The sequence below is a fragment of the Mobula birostris genome, chromosome 1, assembly GCF_030028105.1.
Source record: "Mobula birostris isolate sMobBir1 chromosome 1, sMobBir1.hap1, whole genome shotgun sequence".
In the NCBI taxonomy this organism is placed as follows: Eukaryota; Metazoa; Chordata; class Chondrichthyes; order Myliobatiformes; family Myliobatidae; genus Mobula; species Mobula birostris.
The window spans coordinates 6,507,794-6,527,338 of record NC_092370.1 but is presented as its reverse complement, the minus strand read 5'-3'; the positions used below and the strand labels follow the sequence as shown (position 1 = coordinate 6,527,338).

The 19,545-nt window shown below is 41.6% G+C and overlaps 1 protein-coding gene across 2 annotated transcripts in view; it reads left to right on the top strand.

The window, feature by feature from the left end:
* taf2 (TAF2 RNA polymerase II, TATA box binding protein (TBP)-associated factor) overlaps nucleotides 1-19,545 on the top strand; it is a 141,081-nt gene that overhangs the window by 64,258 nt on the left and 57,278 nt on the right. For both annotated transcript variants that reach the window (XM_072251969.1, XM_072251962.1), the window contains exons 18-22: nucleotides 4,577-4,687; nucleotides 7,981-8,174; nucleotides 9,378-9,517; nucleotides 12,610-12,679; nucleotides 18,930-19,039. In XM_072251969.1, coding sequence (XP_072108070.1) covers nucleotides 4,577-4,687; nucleotides 7,981-8,174; nucleotides 9,378-9,517; nucleotides 12,610-12,679; nucleotides 18,930-19,039 — 625 coding nt within the window. The remainder of the gene's footprint in view (nucleotides 1-4,576; nucleotides 4,688-7,980; nucleotides 8,175-9,377; nucleotides 9,518-12,609; nucleotides 12,680-18,929; nucleotides 19,040-19,545) is intronic.

Below are 19,545 nucleotides of genomic sequence, written 5' to 3'. Positions count from 1 at the left end.
AAACATTTTATCTTGACAGTTCTCTCAGCAGCATTTTATGTCTGAATGAATTCTGGGAAAAGATCAACACTAATTTTCTTAAAAAACGGTGAAAGTGTTTTCACAACTCTGTAGCCTGGTGTGGCAGTCAGTCTTTACACATTCACTTCTCCTGTATGATTAGCCTTTAGAAACTATAGGGCAGACAGTATCATGCTTTGTTCCAGTTTTGTTTTCTTCCCCTAAATTTCTAAATGGGAAATTCAAATAAAATTAAGCTGCCAGCTTGACTCCAGTGGTTTACACACACAGTGGCCACTTGCGCCATTGAAGGTAAGAATAGGATGGTTTGGCAGATGAATGTGTGGCTGAAGAATTGTTGCAGGGGGCAGGGTTCCAGATTTCTGGAACATTTGTATCTCTTCTGGGGAAGGTATGACTGCTACAAAAAGGATGTGTTACACCTGAATCTGAGGGGGACCAATACCCTTGCGGGCAGGTTTGCTAGAGCTGTTGGGGTGGCTTATCACTAGTTTGACAGGAGGAAGTGTGTGTTGATTAGAAGGGGACACTAGCATGGGCAAGAGGGATGATGGCAGAACAGCAATGGCTGGAGTTTCTGGGAGCAATTCAGGAGGCACAGGATAGATATATTCCAAAGTTAAAAAAGAATTCTAAAGAGAAAATCAAGCAACCATGGTGGACAAAGACAGCATAAAAGCAAATGAGAGCATATATTAGAGCAAAAATTAGTGAGAAGTTGAATTGAAATGACTTTCTTAAATCCTTCATATACATGAGGAGTAAAAATCTTTACATTACGTCTCCGTCTAAATGTACAATGTGTAATCATAGTAATTTATAATAAACAGAACAATCAATGTAACATAGAAATACACTCAAATCAGCGTGAGTTAATCAGTCTGATGGCCTGGTGGAAGAAGCTGTCCCGGAGCCTGTTGGTCCTGGCTTTTATGCTGCGGTACTGTTTCTCGGATGGTAGCAGCTGGAATAGATTGTGGTTGGGGTGACTCAGGTCCCCAATGATCCTGCGGGCCCTTTTTTACACACCTGTTTTTATAAATGTCCTGAATCATGGGAAGTTCACAACTACAGATGCGCTGGGCTGTCCACACTCGCCTGCAGAATCCTGTGATTAAGGGAGGTACCTTTCCCATACCAGGCAGTGATGCAGCCTGTCAGGATGCTTTCAATTGTGCCCCTGTAGAAAGTTCTTAGGATTTGGGAGCTCATACCAAACTTCCTCAACTGTCTGAGATGAAAGAAGCACTGTTATGCCTTTTTTGGCACACAGCTGATGTGTACAGTCCACAACAAACAACAGGAATTCTGCAGATGCTGGAAATTCAAGCAACACACATCAAAGTTGCTGGTGAACGCAGCAGGCCAGGCAGCATCTCTAGGAAGAGGTGCAGTCGACGTTTCAGGCCGAGACCCTTCGTCAGGACTAACTGAAGGAAGAGTGAGTAAGGGATTTGAAAGGGGGAGGGGGAGATCCAAAATGATAGGAGAAGACAGGAGGGGGAAGGATGGATACGAGAGGATCATGGGACAGGAGGTCCGGGAAGAAAGACAAGGGGGGGGGGACCCAGAGGATGGGCAAGAGGTATATTCAGAGGGACAGAGGGAGAAAAAGGAGAGTGAGAGAAAGAATGTATGCATAAAAATAAGTAACAGATGGGGTACGAGGGGGAGGTGGGGCCTAGCGGAAATTAGAGAAGTCGATGTTCATGCCATCAGGTTGGAGGCTACTCAGACGGAATATAAGGTGTTGTTCCTCCAACCTGAGTGTGGCTTCATCTTTACAGTAGAGGAGGCCGTGGATAGACATGTCAGAATGGGAATGGGATGTGGAATTAAAATGTGTGGCCACTGGGAGATCCTGCTTTCTCTGGCGGACAGAGCGTAGATGTTCAGCAAAGCGGTCTCCCAGTCTGCGTCGGGTCTCGCCAATATATAAAAGGCCACATCGGGAGCACCGGACGCAGTATATCACCACAGTCGACTCACAGGTGAAGTGTTGCCTCACCTGGAAGGACTGTTTGGGGCTCTGAATGGTGGTAAGGGAGGAAGTGTAAGGGCATGTGTAGCACTTGTTCCGCTTACACGGATAAGTGCCAGGAGGGAGATCAGTGGGGAGGGATGGGGGGGACGAATGGACAAGGGAGTTGTGTAGGGTATTCTCCGTAACTTCCGCCACCTCCAACGGGATTCTCTGTAACTTCCGCCACCTCCAACGGGATCCCACCACTAAGCACATCTTTCCCTCCCCCCCTCTCTCTGCATTCCGCAGGGATCGCTCCCTACACAACTCCCTTGTCCATTCGTCCCCCCCATCCCTCCCCACTGATCTCCCTCCTGGCACTTATCCGTGTAAGCGGAACAAGTGCTACACATGCCCTTACACTTCCTCCCTTACCACCATTCAGGGCCCCAAACAGTCCTTCCAGGTGAGGCAACACTTCACCTGTGAGTCGACTGGGGTGATATACTGCGTCTGGTGCTCCCGATGTGGCCTTTTATATATTGGCGAGACCCGACGCAGACTGGGAGACCGCTTTGCTGAACATCTACGCTCTGTCCGCCAGAGAAAGCAGGATCTCCCAGTGGCCACACATTTTAATTCCACATCCCATTCCCATTCTGACATGTCTATCCACGGCCTCTATTGTAAAGATGAAGCCACACTCAGGTTGGAGGAACAACACCTTATATTCCGTCTGGGTAGCCTCCAACCTGATGGCATGAACATCGACTTATCTAGCTTCCGCTAGGCCCCACCTCCCCCTCGTACCCCATCTGTTATTTATTTTTATACACACATTCTTTCTCTCACTCTCCTTTTTCTCCCTCTGTCCCTCTGAATATACCTCTTGCCCATCCTCTGGGTCCCCCCCCCCGTCTTTCTTCCCTGACCTCCTGTCCCATGATCCTCTCATATCCCCTTTGCCAATCACCTGTCCAGCTCTTGGCTCCATCCCTCCCCCTCCTGTCTTCTCCTATCATTTCAGATCTCCCCCTCCCCCTCCCACTTTCAAATCTCTTACTAGCTCTTCCTTCAGTTAGTCCTGACGAAGGGTCTCGGCCTGAAACGTCGACTGTACCTCTTCCTAGAGATGCTCCCTGGCCTGCTGCGTTCACCAGCAACTTTGATGTGTGTACAGTCCACGTGAGGTCTTCGGTAATGTGGATGCCGAAGGATCTTAAAGCTGTTCACCCTCTCAACCCCACATCCATTGATGTCAATAGGGATTAGCCCATCTCCATTCCTCCTGTAATCCACAACCAGCTCCTTTGTTTGGGAAGATTTTAAAAATCAACAGAAGACAATAGAATAAAGCCATAGAGAGAGAAAACATGAAATATGAAGGTAAGCTCACCAATAATATAAAAGACAATACAAAAAGTTTTCTAGATATATCAAGGGTAAAAGAGATGACAGTGCACACCACTGTTGTAATGTGTGGTTATTTGAGTTACTGTTGTTTTCCTGTCAGCTTGAACCAATCTGGCCATTCTCCTGTGACCTCTGTCATTACACAGAACTGCCACTCACTGGATGCTTTTGTTTCTCACACAGTTCTCTGTAAAACTGTTGTATGTGAAAACCCCAGGATATCAGCAGCTTCTGAGATACTCAAACCACCCCGTCTGGCGCCAACAATCATTCCATGGTCAAAGTCATTTAGATCACATTTCTTCCCCATTCTGAAGATTGGTCTGAACAACAACCTGACCATGTCTGCATGCTTTTGTGCCTTGAGTTGCTGCCACATGCTTGGCTGATTAGCTATTTGCATTAATTAATGTGTAGGTGTACATGTGTAGCTAGTAATGTGGCTGCTGAGTGTTTATTGGTTCAAAGTCATGGTTTGCGTTTAAGTTCTGCTGTAGAAATTGAGAACAGGATCCACACTGATAATAAAGTATGTACTGATATTAAATTGTTAAATATTTTGAAGGATATGCTTTTTTCTATGTTTGGTTAACATTAATACTTTATGTATAACTACCAAACAGATAGCTGTTTCAAGTTAACATGTCCTTCTCTGCAATTTTCAACTTTGTTTGACTCCTTCAGTGTAATCCATTCTTGCTTCAAACCAGCTGCCATTATCTGAGCACATTGATCAGTCCCTCAATGTTAAGAAAATATTTCGTGAAACAGCATGGAATATGCCCTTGCAGTCCTTTGAGGCATGCCACCCCGCAAACCCAATTAACCCTAAACTAATCCCAGGGCAGTGTACTATGACCTCTTAACCTACCCAGTAGGCCTTTGGACTTTGGGAGGAAACCGGTGTACCCGGGGAAAACGCAGGCAATCCACAGGGAGGATATACAGAGACTCTTTACAGAATAGCACTGGAATTGAGCTCCAAATTCCAGAATGCCCCGAGCTGTAGTAATGTAAGCACTAACCACTATGCTACCATGACACCCTTGTTATATGTACACTCATTCAATGATTGAAAATTCATGACTCAAGCAGCATATATTTTGGAAAGCAGATGATGTCAGATTATAGAAAATTGTATCTCTGCAAGTACATTAATACATTTCATCTGTTTCACAGACAATGCCAGTTGCTATGGCACTGCTAAGAGATATCCATAACCAATGTCCTAAGGAAGTGCTGGCCTTTATTTTGGACTTAATAAAATATAATGACAACAGGAAGAACAAGGTAATGCATCATCAGTATTTTCTTTTAGATCTTTAAAACCTCTGGGATTCTTCAATTTTTTTTAAAGAGAGCTATTTTAGTTTTCTCTTATGCTTTCTTGTCTTGTGTTATTGGTATATTGATTGTCAATGAACTAGGTTACGAAACTCGCTACGCAACTCATAATTAATCAAAACTTAAACCTTATTGTCTTTCAACAAACAACAACATAAAATATGTTGACCCTGGGCCAGCAATTTAGAACGTGAATTCCACTGTTTCCTTTGTACCAATACTCAGACCATTTCTCCAATTTATAACACTGAAATAGGGGATCTCTGTTGGCCAGGCAATCGATCCTTTCTTCGCCCAGCCCCTGGCATGGGGGTTCTTCCTCGTAATGGTGATTCTCTGGAAGGAGATATCACTGATTGCACAATTGAAGTGTCCACTCTTATGTTCATTCCTTATCAATTCAATTCAAATGTAACATTCCAGTATCATTGGATATACGTCACCTGATTGACCCTTAAAACCTTTTTATTGGCTCTGGTCCATGGCTACAACCCACATTGTTCTATGGTTTCTGCCTCCCAGCCTTGTGCCTTTGTTCTTATCAACTCTGATTGGTCCAAACCAGTCGAACTAGGCGACCTAGTCTAACTGAGTCTAACGAGATTACAGATTGCTTCTTCGGTAGGTCTGGCACTTTTCATAATAAATAGCTATTCATCTGAGGCTATGTCCGCACTAGACCGGATAAATCCATAACCAAAGCTTTTTCCACACTGAAACAGCGTTTTCCTCCCCCGAAAGTGGAGCTTTACTAAAGCATTCTCCGGAGTGTTTAAATCTGAAATGCCGGTTGGGTGTTGTAGTGTGTACGGGATAACCGGAGGTTTTAAAAAACCTGTTGTCCTTTCATCAGTGAAGAGACTATGGCTGTAGGAAATGTTTCCAGGGTGACCCCTCTGTGGGAGTGGGGAAGACGTTGGTGGGGCCACCCGGGGGTCTGTGTATCCGTATGTGTAGCTGTTGTAGTGGCTGTGAGGCTGGTATTGTGGCGGTGAAAAGTACTGAGGGGGAGCCATCATATTCCTCATCATTGCAAATCTCACTGCAACAGAGTTAGTCAGTTTTTCAATGTTCGTCGTCAGCCGTGAACTCCCTGTCGGTTGCCTCCATACACTCCAGTATTTGTTTTTTTAGTTTTAAGTCCTGCGCGAGAGCCAACAGCTGTTCGTCGTTTGGCAACTTCCTTTGAAGTTTTTCTAGTCTGTAACTGGACAAACGTGCAGCAAGTACACCGTTTCCTCTTCGCTTGTTTTCTGTAGATGTGTCCTACGCATGCCCAGTAGGAGGAGATTCATCCAAATACCCGTTTTGATGTGGACGGAGGTATTTTCAAAAATGCCTGGTGTGGATGCCTATCGTTTTTACGCGAAACCGGCGTTTTCAAAATTTTCCGGTCTAGTGTGGACTTAGCCTGGGAATAGTCTCAGGTTCTGCAGTTGTTACTTGAAGATCCTTGTGTTCACATTCAATTGCTCTGATTAGATTATCCCAGAGCAAGAATCAATTTAGTGTCTGCAAGGTGGTGGGGGGAGGGGTGGTAAAGCTGCAAGTACAATCTCCCAAGCCACTGTCCTTGACCCACTGGAATTTGATGTTTTCTTCCATATTTTTAAATCCTTCGTGGCCAACAGGTAGCAATTGAAAAAATTCACATATCCTTCAAGCAATTTTTCAAATACATATGTACTAATTTTAAAACCATATGGACCAAAACAAATAATATGCACCTCTCCCATTCCACACACATCTGCTCTCACCCCATCCTCCTGCCACCCCACTAGGAATAGGGTTCCCCTTGTCCTAGCCTACCAGCCTCCGGGTCCAACATATAATTCTCCGTAACTTCCGCCACCTCCAACGGGATCCCACCACTAAGCACATCTTTCCCTCCCCCCCTTTCTGCTTTCTGCAGGGATCACTCCCTACGCGACTCCCTTGTCCATTCGTACCCCCCATCCCTTCCCACCGATCTCCCTCCCGGCACTTATCCTTGTAAGCGGAAGAAGTGCTACACATGCCTTTACACTTCCTCCCTCTTCACCATTCAGAGCCCCAGACAGTCCTTCCAGGTGAGGCGACAAGATAATAAGGGGAATAGATAGAGTGGATAGCCAGCGCCTCTTCCCCAGGGCACCACTGCTCAATACAAGAGGACATGGCTTTTAGGTAAGGGGTGGGAAGTTGAAGGGGGATATTAGAGGAAGGTTTTTTACTCAGAGAGTGGTTGGTGCGTGGAATGCACTGCCTGAGTCAGTGGTGGAGGCAGATACACTAGTGAAGTTTAAGAGACTACTAGACAGGTATATGGAGGAATCTAAGGTGGGGGCTTATATGGGAGGCAGGGTTTGAGGGTCGGCACAGCATTGTGGGCCGAAGGGCCTGTACTGTGCTGTACTATTCTATGTTCTATGTTCTACGTTGACACTTCACCTGTGAGTCAGCTGGGGTGATATACTGCATCTGGTGCTCCCGGTGTGGCCTTCTATATATTGGCGAGACCCGATGCAGGCTGGGAGACAGTTTCGCTGAACACCCACACTCTGTTCGCCAGAGAAAGCAAGATCTCTCAGTGGCCACACATTTTAATTCCACGTCCCATTCCTATTCTGATATGGCTATCCACAGCCTCCTCTACTGTCAAGATGAAGCCACACTCAGGTTGGAGGAACAACACCTTATATTCCGTCTGAGTAGCCTCCAACCTGATGGCATGAATATTGACTTCTCTAACTTCCGTCAATGCCCCACCTCCCCTTCACACCCCATCCCTTATTTATTTAATATATTCCTCCCCACCCCCATCTTTTTTCCTCTCTCTCTTTTTCTCCCTCTGTCCCTCTCACTATAACTCTTTGCCTGCTCTCCACCCTCTGGGCTCCCCTCCCTGCTTCTCCTTCTCCCCAGGCTTCCCATCCCATGATCCTCTCCCTTCTCCAGCTTTTAGATCCACCCCTCCCCTCCTGTCTTCTATCATTTTGGATCTCCCCCTCCCCCTCCCACTTTCAAATCTCTTACTATCTTTTTTCAGTTAGCCCTGACGAAGGGTCCCAGCCTGAAACGTGGACTGTAATGTACCTCTTCGTATAGATGCTGCCTGGCCTGCTGCGTTCACCAGCAATTTTTGTGTGTGTTGCTTGAATTTCCAGCATCTGCAGATTTCCTCATGTTTGAATATTATTTAGTTGTTCTTTGCACAAAGTTTATTTTAATAATAACATTTAATATCCTTTCTCTTTTAGTTTTCGGACAACTACTACCGTGCTGAACTAATTGATGCACTTTCCAATTCAGTAACACCTGCAATTAGCATTAATAACGAGGTTCGGACATTAGATAATCTCAATCCTGATGTAAGATTGATTTTGGAGGAGATAACCAGATTTCTAAACATGGAGAAGTTGCTACCAAGTTACAGAAATACAATAACTGTCAGGTATTTAATTGATAAACATCTACATGATATCAAGTGAACGGAGTTCTTGTATCTGAATATTTAAGTTTCAGCACTAAGTGAAAATTGTCTTTCATTTTCCCTTTAGTAAAGCTTTCTGAATATTTTCTGTTCTTTTCTTTCCTGCATAATGAAGAATTCCATCATAATTATCAATGCAACAAATCACCATATTTCCCAGTAGTCTTTATCAGTTATAGCATAATTGTGGATTAAGGGTATTTAAAGCCATGTTTTTTCAGTCTGTGACATTCATAGCGAGGTGCAATGTGTAATTTGCAACCCTGTTATTTAACATTTGCTCATATTTGAACAATGATTGTCAATGCAACTTTTTTGATAGCAGCATTCACATTGCTACAGTGTTCACAATTTGTACTGTAGAAGGTGGCTACTTCATTTCTCTAAGTATTGGCTCTTCAGCCAGACATCTTTTCATTTGCATTTCATATCCTGAAAATATCTGACCCGAACCAATACAGGCTCGTTCTTACGTTAATGTGCAGTGTCGTATGACGTGGGCAATGATTGTTCTTGGAAGATTTTTCTACAGAAGTGGTTTGCCATTGCCTTCTTCTGGTAGTAGAGGCTAGTCTCTCAGAAACAATCAAACAATATAAGAAAATACGAACTAACAGAAATTATGATGATGGAATTAAAACACAGTACTGGAAATACTCAGTTGGTCTGGTAGCATCTTTGGGGATAGGAATGGGTGATTTCAATATAATTATTTATTTATTGATTAAGATACAGTGCGGAATAGATCCTTCTGGCCCCTTAAACTGTGCCACCCAGCAATCCCCCGATTTAATCCCAGCCTAATCACAGGACAATTTACAATGACCAATTAAACTACTAGCCCTCTATGTCTTTGGACTGTGGGAGGCTTCAAGAGCATTCATCAATGGTGATTGGCCCGTGTACCTATGCATTACTGGAGGAATTGGAGAATTTTTTTTTCTCTTTGTTGATCCACTTTTATTCATTTTTAAAATGATGAATCTTGGTAATGTGGAAATTACCAAGCAGAAACAACGTGCAAAGATAATTCCTTATAACACTGAATGTAATTTTTTGCAGTAGTGATTGCCACTCTACATGTGTTGCTTGGTCTGGTTAGTATGCCTAAAAGTGTTTCTGAGCAAGTTTTCTTTTTTAAGACCATACCTCTACAATTTGCAGCTGCCTGAAAGCTATTCGTGTGCTTCAGAAGAACGGCCACATTCCCAGCGATCCATCACTCTTTAAGTCGTATGCAGAATACGGACACTTTGTCGATGTTCGCATGGCAGCTCTGGAAGCGGTTGTAGATTATACCCAAGGTATGTTCTTATTCTGAATTTGTGCAAAACTTTCCCTTCCCAGTGTAAAATATTGTAAAAATTAGATCATGAGTTGTTTTCAGTTATCACAAGTGATTTTAGTGGTTAATTTTAGTACGTAACTCTTAATCTATGGTTGGTATAAACAAAAGATTGCATAGAAAACTAATTCTTCTTTTAAAACTTTTTTGTATTTGTATAGTTTGTCTTTTGCACATTGGTTGTTTGTCCATCCTATTGGATGTGGTCTTTTATTGATTCTGTTGTGTTTCTTGGATTTACTGTGTATGCCCACAAGGAAGCGAATCTCAGGGTTGTATACGATGACATGTATGTACTTTGATAATAAATTTACTTTGAATCTTGAATTTCTAATCTCTGGCCAGTATCACAGAAGGCCTATAACTTATCAAAAAGAAAATCAAAGCCCTGATGTAAGTATTTTAGAAACAAGATTCACAGAGATTGTACCAAAACCAGTAGTATAACTATAAGGTGAAAACTTTTCTTTACAATTTTGCCCTGAAAATATTGTGGAAGTTTCTGGTGTACATGCTCAGGTTATGACAACGTTCTGTTCCTGACGATTGTTCATATTCCAAACTCCTTGTACGTCAGAAAAGAACAGGAAAGCTGTGACCAGAGCAAGCAGGCACTGTTAGCTGGCCTCTCTAACTCAGCAAGTGAGTATACTCAGTCCTCCCAGATCTCCTTGGCTGAACCTAGCCCATGATTGTTGCAGCTTGGAGTGGGGTGGGGGGGGGGGGCGGTCAGAAAGTAGAAACCAAGCTGAAATGCTCTGTACCCACCCATCAGAAGATGCCTTTTGCTGCCCTGCAGCAGGCAGGAAATCCATCTCCATTCATCCTGCTTTTATATGTGTGAGCTGTGTGTATGTTTTATCTGGTCTCCAAAGCATTACTGGGATATATTTTTGTTCAAATTTTACCCGTTCTGTTCTATGCTGAGTTTCTGATTTGGATTTTCTTCTGTAAAGTGGCAGCAAGTTCTTGATGGATCCTTCCACAGTTAGGAGTGTCTTATCCTCTTAACTCTTTGAATGGACTTGTTTGTATCTAGCCTTGAGAACGTAGTTTATCAGGGAGTCACCACAGGGCTACTATAAGATCAGAAAATGGTAACGTTTTGTGGTTTAAAAACGCTTCATGAATCTGGATGTTACTTAGAATTTTACAGTTTCTTAGTGTTGCTTAGAATTTTAGATTCAGACCATTTAACCACTAGTTCCTAAAAATAATTTTTAAAAAGTCACCGGAGTATATCTGTAGTATTCCGGAATAAAACATCTTTTATTCTTGAAATTAAGAGACTTGAAAAGAGATTACAAGGTAAATAAATGTGCATGGTCACTTGAGCTAAGTTTGCAATGTAGTGATAACTCCATATTTAATTTTTTTTCTGATATTAAAGTTCACAAATTTCATTGAAACCAAATTTTGAAGAAACAGTAGTCATTATGTTGCATGTTTAATGGAAACAGCTGACAATGAACTTTCACCTGTGTGCAATATCTGATGCAGTATGCATTTTCTTTCATGGACTATCTTGCAAAAGGCAGAGAAGGGGTGTGTCATGTTACATTTTTAAAATATTTCTTTGAAATGAAGATGGTGCCTTAGAAATTCAACTCTTCAATCCAGAAAAACCAGTTCACAGTAATGCAGGTCTAACTCTGCCTGATGTAAAAATCATCATCATCAGAATCATCAGGTGCCATGCCCAGTTTGAACTTTGACTGCCATCGCCCACACACTCCTGTTTCAGGTCAAGTGGATCAATTCATTGGTATTCATTTCCAGTTCTCTGGCTGCTGTCTCCATCATCATTTGTGTTTGCCTTCCTTTTGCTTTCTTCCCTTCAATCTTTCCCATAATTACCGTGCATACTAACTCCTCTTTCCGAATCACATGTCCAATGAAGTTACGTTGCCTTTTCATGATCTCATGCATTATTTCTCTTTTTGTGCTTGCTCTGTTCATGACATCCTCGTTAGATATTCGTTTCGTCCATGATATTCTTCGCATCCTCCTCAAAAACCACATCTCTGCTGCTTCAATTCGTTTCCTCATGTTACTAGATATTGTCCAACATATTCTGATCCATATAACATAACTGGATAAATGTAACATTTCAGTACTCTGAGGCGGGTTGTCATGCCTAGTTTAGTATTGGTCAGTATTCTTGTGGAACATCCCATACTAATGGAGTAGGAATTTTTATGGATGAAAACATGGCAAAAAGTGTTTTAGGACATTGGGCAATATCAGAAAGAGTGCTCATTGTTAGATTCAGAGGACAACCATTTGATTTAGCAATTATACAGGTATATGCACCAACAACAGATGGAACAAATGAGGATATAGATAAATCCTATGAAGAGCTTGAACAAGCAAGGAATGGATACAAATCTCAAGATATAGTTATTGTCATGGGAGATCTAAATGCTAAAGTAGGACAAGGTGCTGATGGAAATACCATAGGAAAATTTGGACTAGGGGAAAGAAATGAAAGAGGTGAGAAATGGGTAGAATGGTGCCAGATGAATAATCAGATCATTATGAATACCTACTTTAAAAACCATCCAAGATGCTTATGGACCTGGAAAAGTCCAGGTGATAACACCAGAAATCAAATTGACTTTATTACTATAAACCAAAGATTTAGAAACTCAGTGACTCAATGCAAAACATATCCAGGTGCAGACTGTAATAGTGACCGTAACCCAGTAATATGTTACGTAAAAGTAAAACTTAAAAAACTAAAGAAGCAAAAACCTGAACCATCCCTTGACTACTCGCAATTAATTAAAGAAAATGTGACAATACCTTTATTTAAAAGACCCTGATTGCTGTAAACCACGATGCCATGTTAGAAGGAAATTCATAATTGGGGGATACATATTGAATGAAAGATTAAGTTTCTGCCCAATTCTTTCCTACATGTATTTCACATGTTTGTTTTAATCCTTCCATATTACGTACTTTTAGAAGGTCTTTCTTCTGTATGAGTTTCATTTTGCATACCCAGGTTCGTCTTGCCCCTTAAAAGTTTAAATCTCTTTTCTTCTACAGTGGACAGAAGCACTGATGAGTTACAGTGGCTATTAGATCTGGTCCAGAATGATGCAGTGCCCTACATAAGGTTGGTGTTATTAAAGCAATCCCATCTATGGCAGAATCCTTTTCCGAGTTGAACTAATCGGATATCACCAATCACTTTCTGTCTCATGAGATTATTTGTGGTTTATTTTAAAAATAATATTTAGAAGTTTTAGTGCCATATGATCTCTAGATTGTCCCTCTTTTATATGGCAATTTATATATTTTTTAATCTTTTAATTCATAGTTTTATATCTTCAATCTTTTTATTGTATTTAATGCATTTTTTCTTATTTATTTAAAATATATTTCTTTGTGCACAATTACTTTTCTCTTGAGAAGGGATCACATCAGGAGACAAAGCAAAAGGAGTTATCTTCAGATTAACACTAAATATGCCAAGAATAAACCTGGGAATAATGTAGACTTGGTGCCAAGGATATGCAGAAATAACTGGATATCCTGGTCTATTCAGAGCATAGCAATAAAAATAAATAAACAAAATAAAATGAAATGAGAAAACCCCACAATAACTCCTTAATTGTCAGAGAATGGCTATTCCTTACCCTATCAATACACACACAATGCCGGAGGAACTCAGCAGGTCAGGCAGCATCTATGGAAAAGTAAAGTCGACGTTTAGGGCCAAGACCCTTCATCAGGACACCTGAGGTCAAATCATTGGGTATATTCACCCCACATGCTGGTGAAAATAAACCTTATTCTGATTATATTTAAAGTGAAGGTTGATAGGTTCTTAATTGGGCAGGGTGTCAAAGGGCAAAGGCAGAAGATAGGTTTGAGAAGGATAATAAATCAGCTATGATGGAATGGCAGAGCACACTCGATGGGCTGAATAGCCCAATTCTGCTCCTATGTCTTAACTCTTTCAAATATATATCAATTTTCCTTTTGAAATATTCTCTTGAATCTGTTCATAGCACCAGGCCAGTGCATTCATAATTGTACAAGTTTGCTACAAGTTCCTTGCCTTATCTCTGATTCTTTTATAAATTATCTGAATTCCATATCCTCCAATTAGCAACACTTTGATTCCTGGAAATGTCATTTTTAAGTACTTACTGACCAAAATTCTTCTGATTTTGAATTCCTCCATCAAATTTTCAAGCGGCCTTCTCTGCTGCTTGGAGAACATGCCCATTGGAACTGAATTTTTTTTTATCCTTGTACAATTCTACCAAATTTCCTGTGCTCCAAATAAAAATTATTGAAATCATTTGCACTTTGAATAAGTTATTGAAATCCTTCGTAAGCTTTAGTTTACGAAGTTCATCCTATACTCCTTTGGGCCTAGTCAGTGTTTTATGACTATTCAATGTAAGTTTGGTTTTCTTCAAGGAGCGGTGCCTCAAAGAGGCATCATCCATCATTAAGGGCCCTCATCACCCCAGGACGTGCCCTCTTCTCATTGCTACCGTAAGGGAGGAGGTACAGGAGCCTGAAGACACGCACTCAATGTTTCAGGAACGGCTTCTTCCCCTCAGCCATCAGATTTATGAATGGACAATGAACCCATGAACACTGTCTCATGACTTTTTAAAAATCTTTTTGCACTATTTATTTAATTTAACTCTTTAAACATATACTGTAATTTACAGTTTATTATTTATTGCAATGTACTACTGCCGCATAACAACAAATTTCACGACATATACTGGTGATATTAAACCTGATTCTGATTCATCCTACTGTTTAAAAAACTAAAGGTCCTTTTTGATATTTTTGTTAAATATCATTATCAACTTTTCCAATCGCTTCCAAGCATTTGTTTGCATTGCGTTTGTTTTTTTTTGCAGCCCTTTGGTGATACTCCTTACTTTATCACCCATCTTTTCACTTTAGCTTATTCTTCATCCTTTTCTGGGTTTTTTTCATCTTAAGTGCCTTTCTTTGTTGAGTTACTCTACCTGTTTTTTCAACTTTTTAAGAAGCCAACTGACTCCTCCAGGCTTCTGTAATGTTCTTTTGCTCCAGCAGCAGCCTCTGACTCCTTATCCTGGTGATTTCATTCTCTGATCACCCCATTGACTGAAATGCTGACTCTGAGTGCAATCACTCGTTCTTTCCCAGCCTCCGCTTGCACCATGCAGCACCAAAGCGACCATGGAATTTTATTTTGAAGGATGAGATTGAACAAGAATAGTGAAAGATTATAGGAAGAATGAACTGGAAATTAATTTGATTAAAAATGAAAAGGAATGAAACGGAACAAGAGAAGGAGCAGAGAATTGATCGGAACACACACACTGCCAGGCTGACATCCTACAGTTAAAACATCATGTGGCACTCTTCACTTTGTGACTAAAAAACCTCTGATATCCAGAGAAATTATGACCCATGTGTCTGAAGTGTCTTGTGTTCGAACTGCATTTTAGCACCACTTTGGTTTTAAAATTCAGCTTCACTCAGGAAGAATAGAAGTACTGGCTTTCCGACCATACAAGAGTTTCAGATTTATGCTATTTTTACCCTGTTGTCCAAGGTGAATTAAAAACTATCTTAGGAAAATAATTCTAATAGAAAAAATGAATGATTATGATCTCAATCTTCGGGAGATTTTTTCAAGTGCATGTTTGACAGTTTATCTGAACTGTACAGTCCCTTAGTATATAAATTGGTTGGTCCTGTTTCTTTTGTACAACTGATTAAATTTGTGGAGTTGCTGTTTAACTCAATGTGGTAGTCAGGCCAGGTAACTGTTGTAAACAGGAAAAGGAATGGTTATTAACTAAATGAGATCAGTGTGATGTCATTGCTCTGATTCATGTATTTTATTGCTGTACAACAAATGGTTCACTGTAATGTGTCAATTCCAGAATTGAGGGACATGGTTTCGGACCCAAAGTTTTTTCTTTAAAAAAGCCAAAATAAAAGGAAAGAGGTCAATACTCAGTATCCATTGACGGGAATAAACAGTCAACGTTTAGGGCTGAGTCTCTTCTTCAGGATGGAAAGGGTTCTCTGTTTCATCCCTCAGCTTGGCAGATGTTTGACACTGCAAAGGTCCTTTAGTCCAGAATACTTGTAAAGTTTCTGTCTGGTGAGTGAGTTGAGAAAGTCAAGTTGAATATTTGAGAAAAATATATCTATCAAAAAGCAAATCCAACCTGGCTGAGTAAAAAGGAGTAATGTGGAGCAAATATCGAGCATAGAAAATTGGAGCAGAATAGACCTCAGTAAAACGAGGGGACAGGAAGGTGTGTGGGATATTGAACCTTTATGGGAAGTGTTAGAATAAGGACAAGTAGTGACCGGACATTTGGTAAAACTGAAAAGTTTAACATAAAAGACTCCCTTACTTGGGGAAAAATATCCCGGCAAGCCATCTTGTCTGTCCTCTTCGTTATATTATATACTTTTCTGGTCACCTCTCATCCTCTGTGCTCCAGAGGCACAGCCTATGTGGCCTTTCCTAATAGTTCAAGGCCTCCAGACCTGGTATGAATCTTTTTTGCACCCTTTCCAGCTTAATGACATAGTTGGGTGATCAGAACTGTGCTCAATATTCCACGTCTCAACCAATGACTCGTACAGTTGCAACATAATGCGCCAACTCCTGTACTCAGAGGCCTGACCAATGGAGACTAACATGCTTTAACTGCCTTCTTCACCACCCACCACCCTAGTCACCACTTTCAGGGAACTGTATCCCTAGAAGGCCGGAGACACACAGTAAAACAGGCAGCATCTGAAGTATAAAGTACATTTATTATCAAACTATGTATAGTATACTATATGCAATCTTCAGATTTGTCTCCTTACAGGCAGCCGCAAAACAAGGAAACCTAACAGAACATATTAATAAAAAGAAGACAATCAAACACCCAAAGTGCAAAACAATAGCAAATCATGGAAACTGTAAAAGTAAGCAACTAACATTCAGAACTGAGGTTCATGAAAGTGAGTCCATAGCAACAAAGCCAGTCAAAGCCGATCCAAGAGCTTGTTTGTTGCGGGCCGCAGGCTCAGTTCATTGCAGAGACAAGTAAACCTTGCAGAACAGCGAGCTGAACACCAGCCCGACCCTCGCCTCTGGCCCTGACCCTCTGACCTTTTCAACTTGGCCTGGTGCTTAAATCATCCAAACCTCAGACCGTTCCTCACTCTCTGGCCTGGGCTGTGCTACCTCAACTGTGCATTGCCTCACTTTGGTTCTGCTGCATCGAATTGCCTCCAAGTTTGCTCCAGCAATGGCCAAATTTTGGCACATTCCTTGCTCTCAGGTCCAGCCAGGCTCATACACGATGCACAGCAACAGACCTGCACCTTTGAGATGTCAGTTCAAACTGCAAAAATACCGTGTCGTACAAGTGGTTCAAAAGCTCAGTTCTGAAACGGGAAGTTGCAGGCCATTGATTGCAGTGACTATTTACCAGAAAAGGTGTGATTAATAACGTAGTTAGTTTTGTTTGTTTGTTTGCTACCAGCAGGTAGTCACTATGCTTCACCAGCACCATCATAAATCAGAAGATCTATGGAGGGGAATAAACAGTCAATATTTCATGCTGAGATCCTGCCTGACTTACTGAGTTCCTCCAGAATTTTGTGTGTGTCGCTCAAGATTTCCAGCATCTGCAGAACCTCTTGTGTGTACCTGTACCCCTAGGTGTCTCTGTTATACAGCACACTTCAGGGCCTTACTATTTATTGTGCAAGTCGTGCCCTGACTTAACTAATCAAAATGCAACACCTTGCACTTGTCCAATTTAAATTCCACCTGTCATTCCTTGGTCTACTTCCTAAATGTATGTAAATCCTGTTGTAATCTTAGATGACCACCTTCTTTGTCCACTGCACCACCAGCTTTGATGTCATCTGCAAACTTGCTAACTGTGTTAACAATGTTCTCATCCAAATTGTTAGTATTCGGATGCTGGTAGATCCTGTCTCTTGGAATCCCCTTTAGTAACTTTCCAACCACAGATGCTACGCTCACCAGCATCTGGTTCGCTGGCTTGTCCTTCTCAGTCTTCTTAAAGGCACAACATTAGTCATCCTCCAGTCCTCTAGTATCTCACTTGTGGTTAAAGATGGTGCAAATATCTCTGCCAGGGCTCCAGCACTTTCCTCCTTCATTTCCCACAGTGTTTGAAGATGCACTTGATGAGACCGGAGAGGTTTATCTAGGGACCAGCAGCACCACCTCTATTATAATGTGGATATGTTCCAATACATCACTATGTATTGAATTTGTTAGCTTCTGTGACCTACTCTGCGGTAAATACGCATGAGAAATATTCACTTAACTGCTTGTGCATATCTTGTGGCTTCACACGTAGATGATGAACAATCATTAAAGGGATCTAGTCTTTCCCTAGTTACTCATTTGGTCTTAATATATTTGTAGGGTCTGCCATGTTTTGAAAACAGAGTCATAGAATGCCATGGCTGTGAAACAGACCTTTCAGCCCATCTAGTCTGTGCCAAACTATTCTGCCTAATCCCATCAACCTACGTAGCCCTCCATACCCCTCCAACTCATGTACTTATCCAAATTTCTCTTAAATTCTGAAATCGAATCTGTATCCAACGTTTGCACTGGCAGCTCGTTCCATGCTCTACCCTACCCTCTCAGTCAAGTCCTCCCTCATGTTCCCCTTAAACATTTCACTTTTCAACCTTAACCCATGACCTCTAATTCTAGTTTCACCCAACCTCAATGGAAAAAACCTGCTTACTGTACATTTCTCCTATCTATATCCTTCATAATTTTGTATTCCTTTATCAAACCTCTCTTCATTCTCCTATTCAAACTTTCCCTGTAACTCTAGTCCTCAAGTCCTGAAAACACCTTTGTAAATTTTCTCTGCACTTATTTGATCTTACCTCCTCCTTCCTGTAGTTAGGTGACAAAAACTGCACACAATACTCCAATTTAGACCTCACTAACGTCGTATGCAGATTCAACATAACATTCCAACTCCTGCGCTCAAAAATTTGAATTAAATGAGAACCAGCCAACAAGCTGCACAAGCTTTTTAGCATATTTCTCCAAAGATGTTGTTATTCCTTTCTGTGCCTTGTGGCACATCAGGCGGTGACCTTGCCGTTCCTTTAGCATTTGCCTGTGTTTTACGGGGCCATGTTGCTAGTTTGACGCTCAACCTAGCAGGGATCGAAAGCGTGCAAGGCGCCAGCCAGATTGAAACCCAGGACCACTCGCCTCAAATCCAGTGCAGATACCACTAGACCACCGGCCTGTTAGTTCTCCAAGTACTGTCATCAAACTGCTGTATATAACTGAAATATCCTATTTGTTTCACATCTTACAGACATAAAGTTTTGAGTATGCTCAATAAAAATCCGCCTTTCACCAAGAACACAGACTCCTCCTTGTGCTCTGAGGCATTGGTGGACCAACTCTGGAAACTAATGAACTCAGGTATGTTAACCTACAGATGAGACAGTTAGTTACAAATTGCTATTTTGTCATTTTTTCCTTTCATTGAATTAATCTCTAAAACTTCTAATGTGCCTAAAAGTAAACTTCAGCAGGATACCAATATCTGCTCCATTCTGAAACCAGGCTTGGGCTGTTGCTGACTACAGGCCTGACTTGTCCTGTAAAGTGGCCAAGGAGTGGTGAAGGGGTTTAGTTGAGCTCAGCGTATAATAGTGTGGCAACACACATCAAAGTTGCTGGTGAACGCAGCAGGCCAAGCAGCATCTGTAGGAAGAGGTGCAGTCGACGTTTCAGGCTGAGACCCTTTGTCAGGACTAACTGAAGGAAGAGTGAGTAAGGGATTTGAAAGTTGGAGGGGGAGGGGGAGATCCAAAATGATAGGAGAAGACAGGAGGGGGAAGGATGGATACGAGAGGATCATGGGACAGGAGGTCCGGGAAGAAAGACGTGGGGGGGGGACCCAGAGGATGAGCAAGAGGTATATT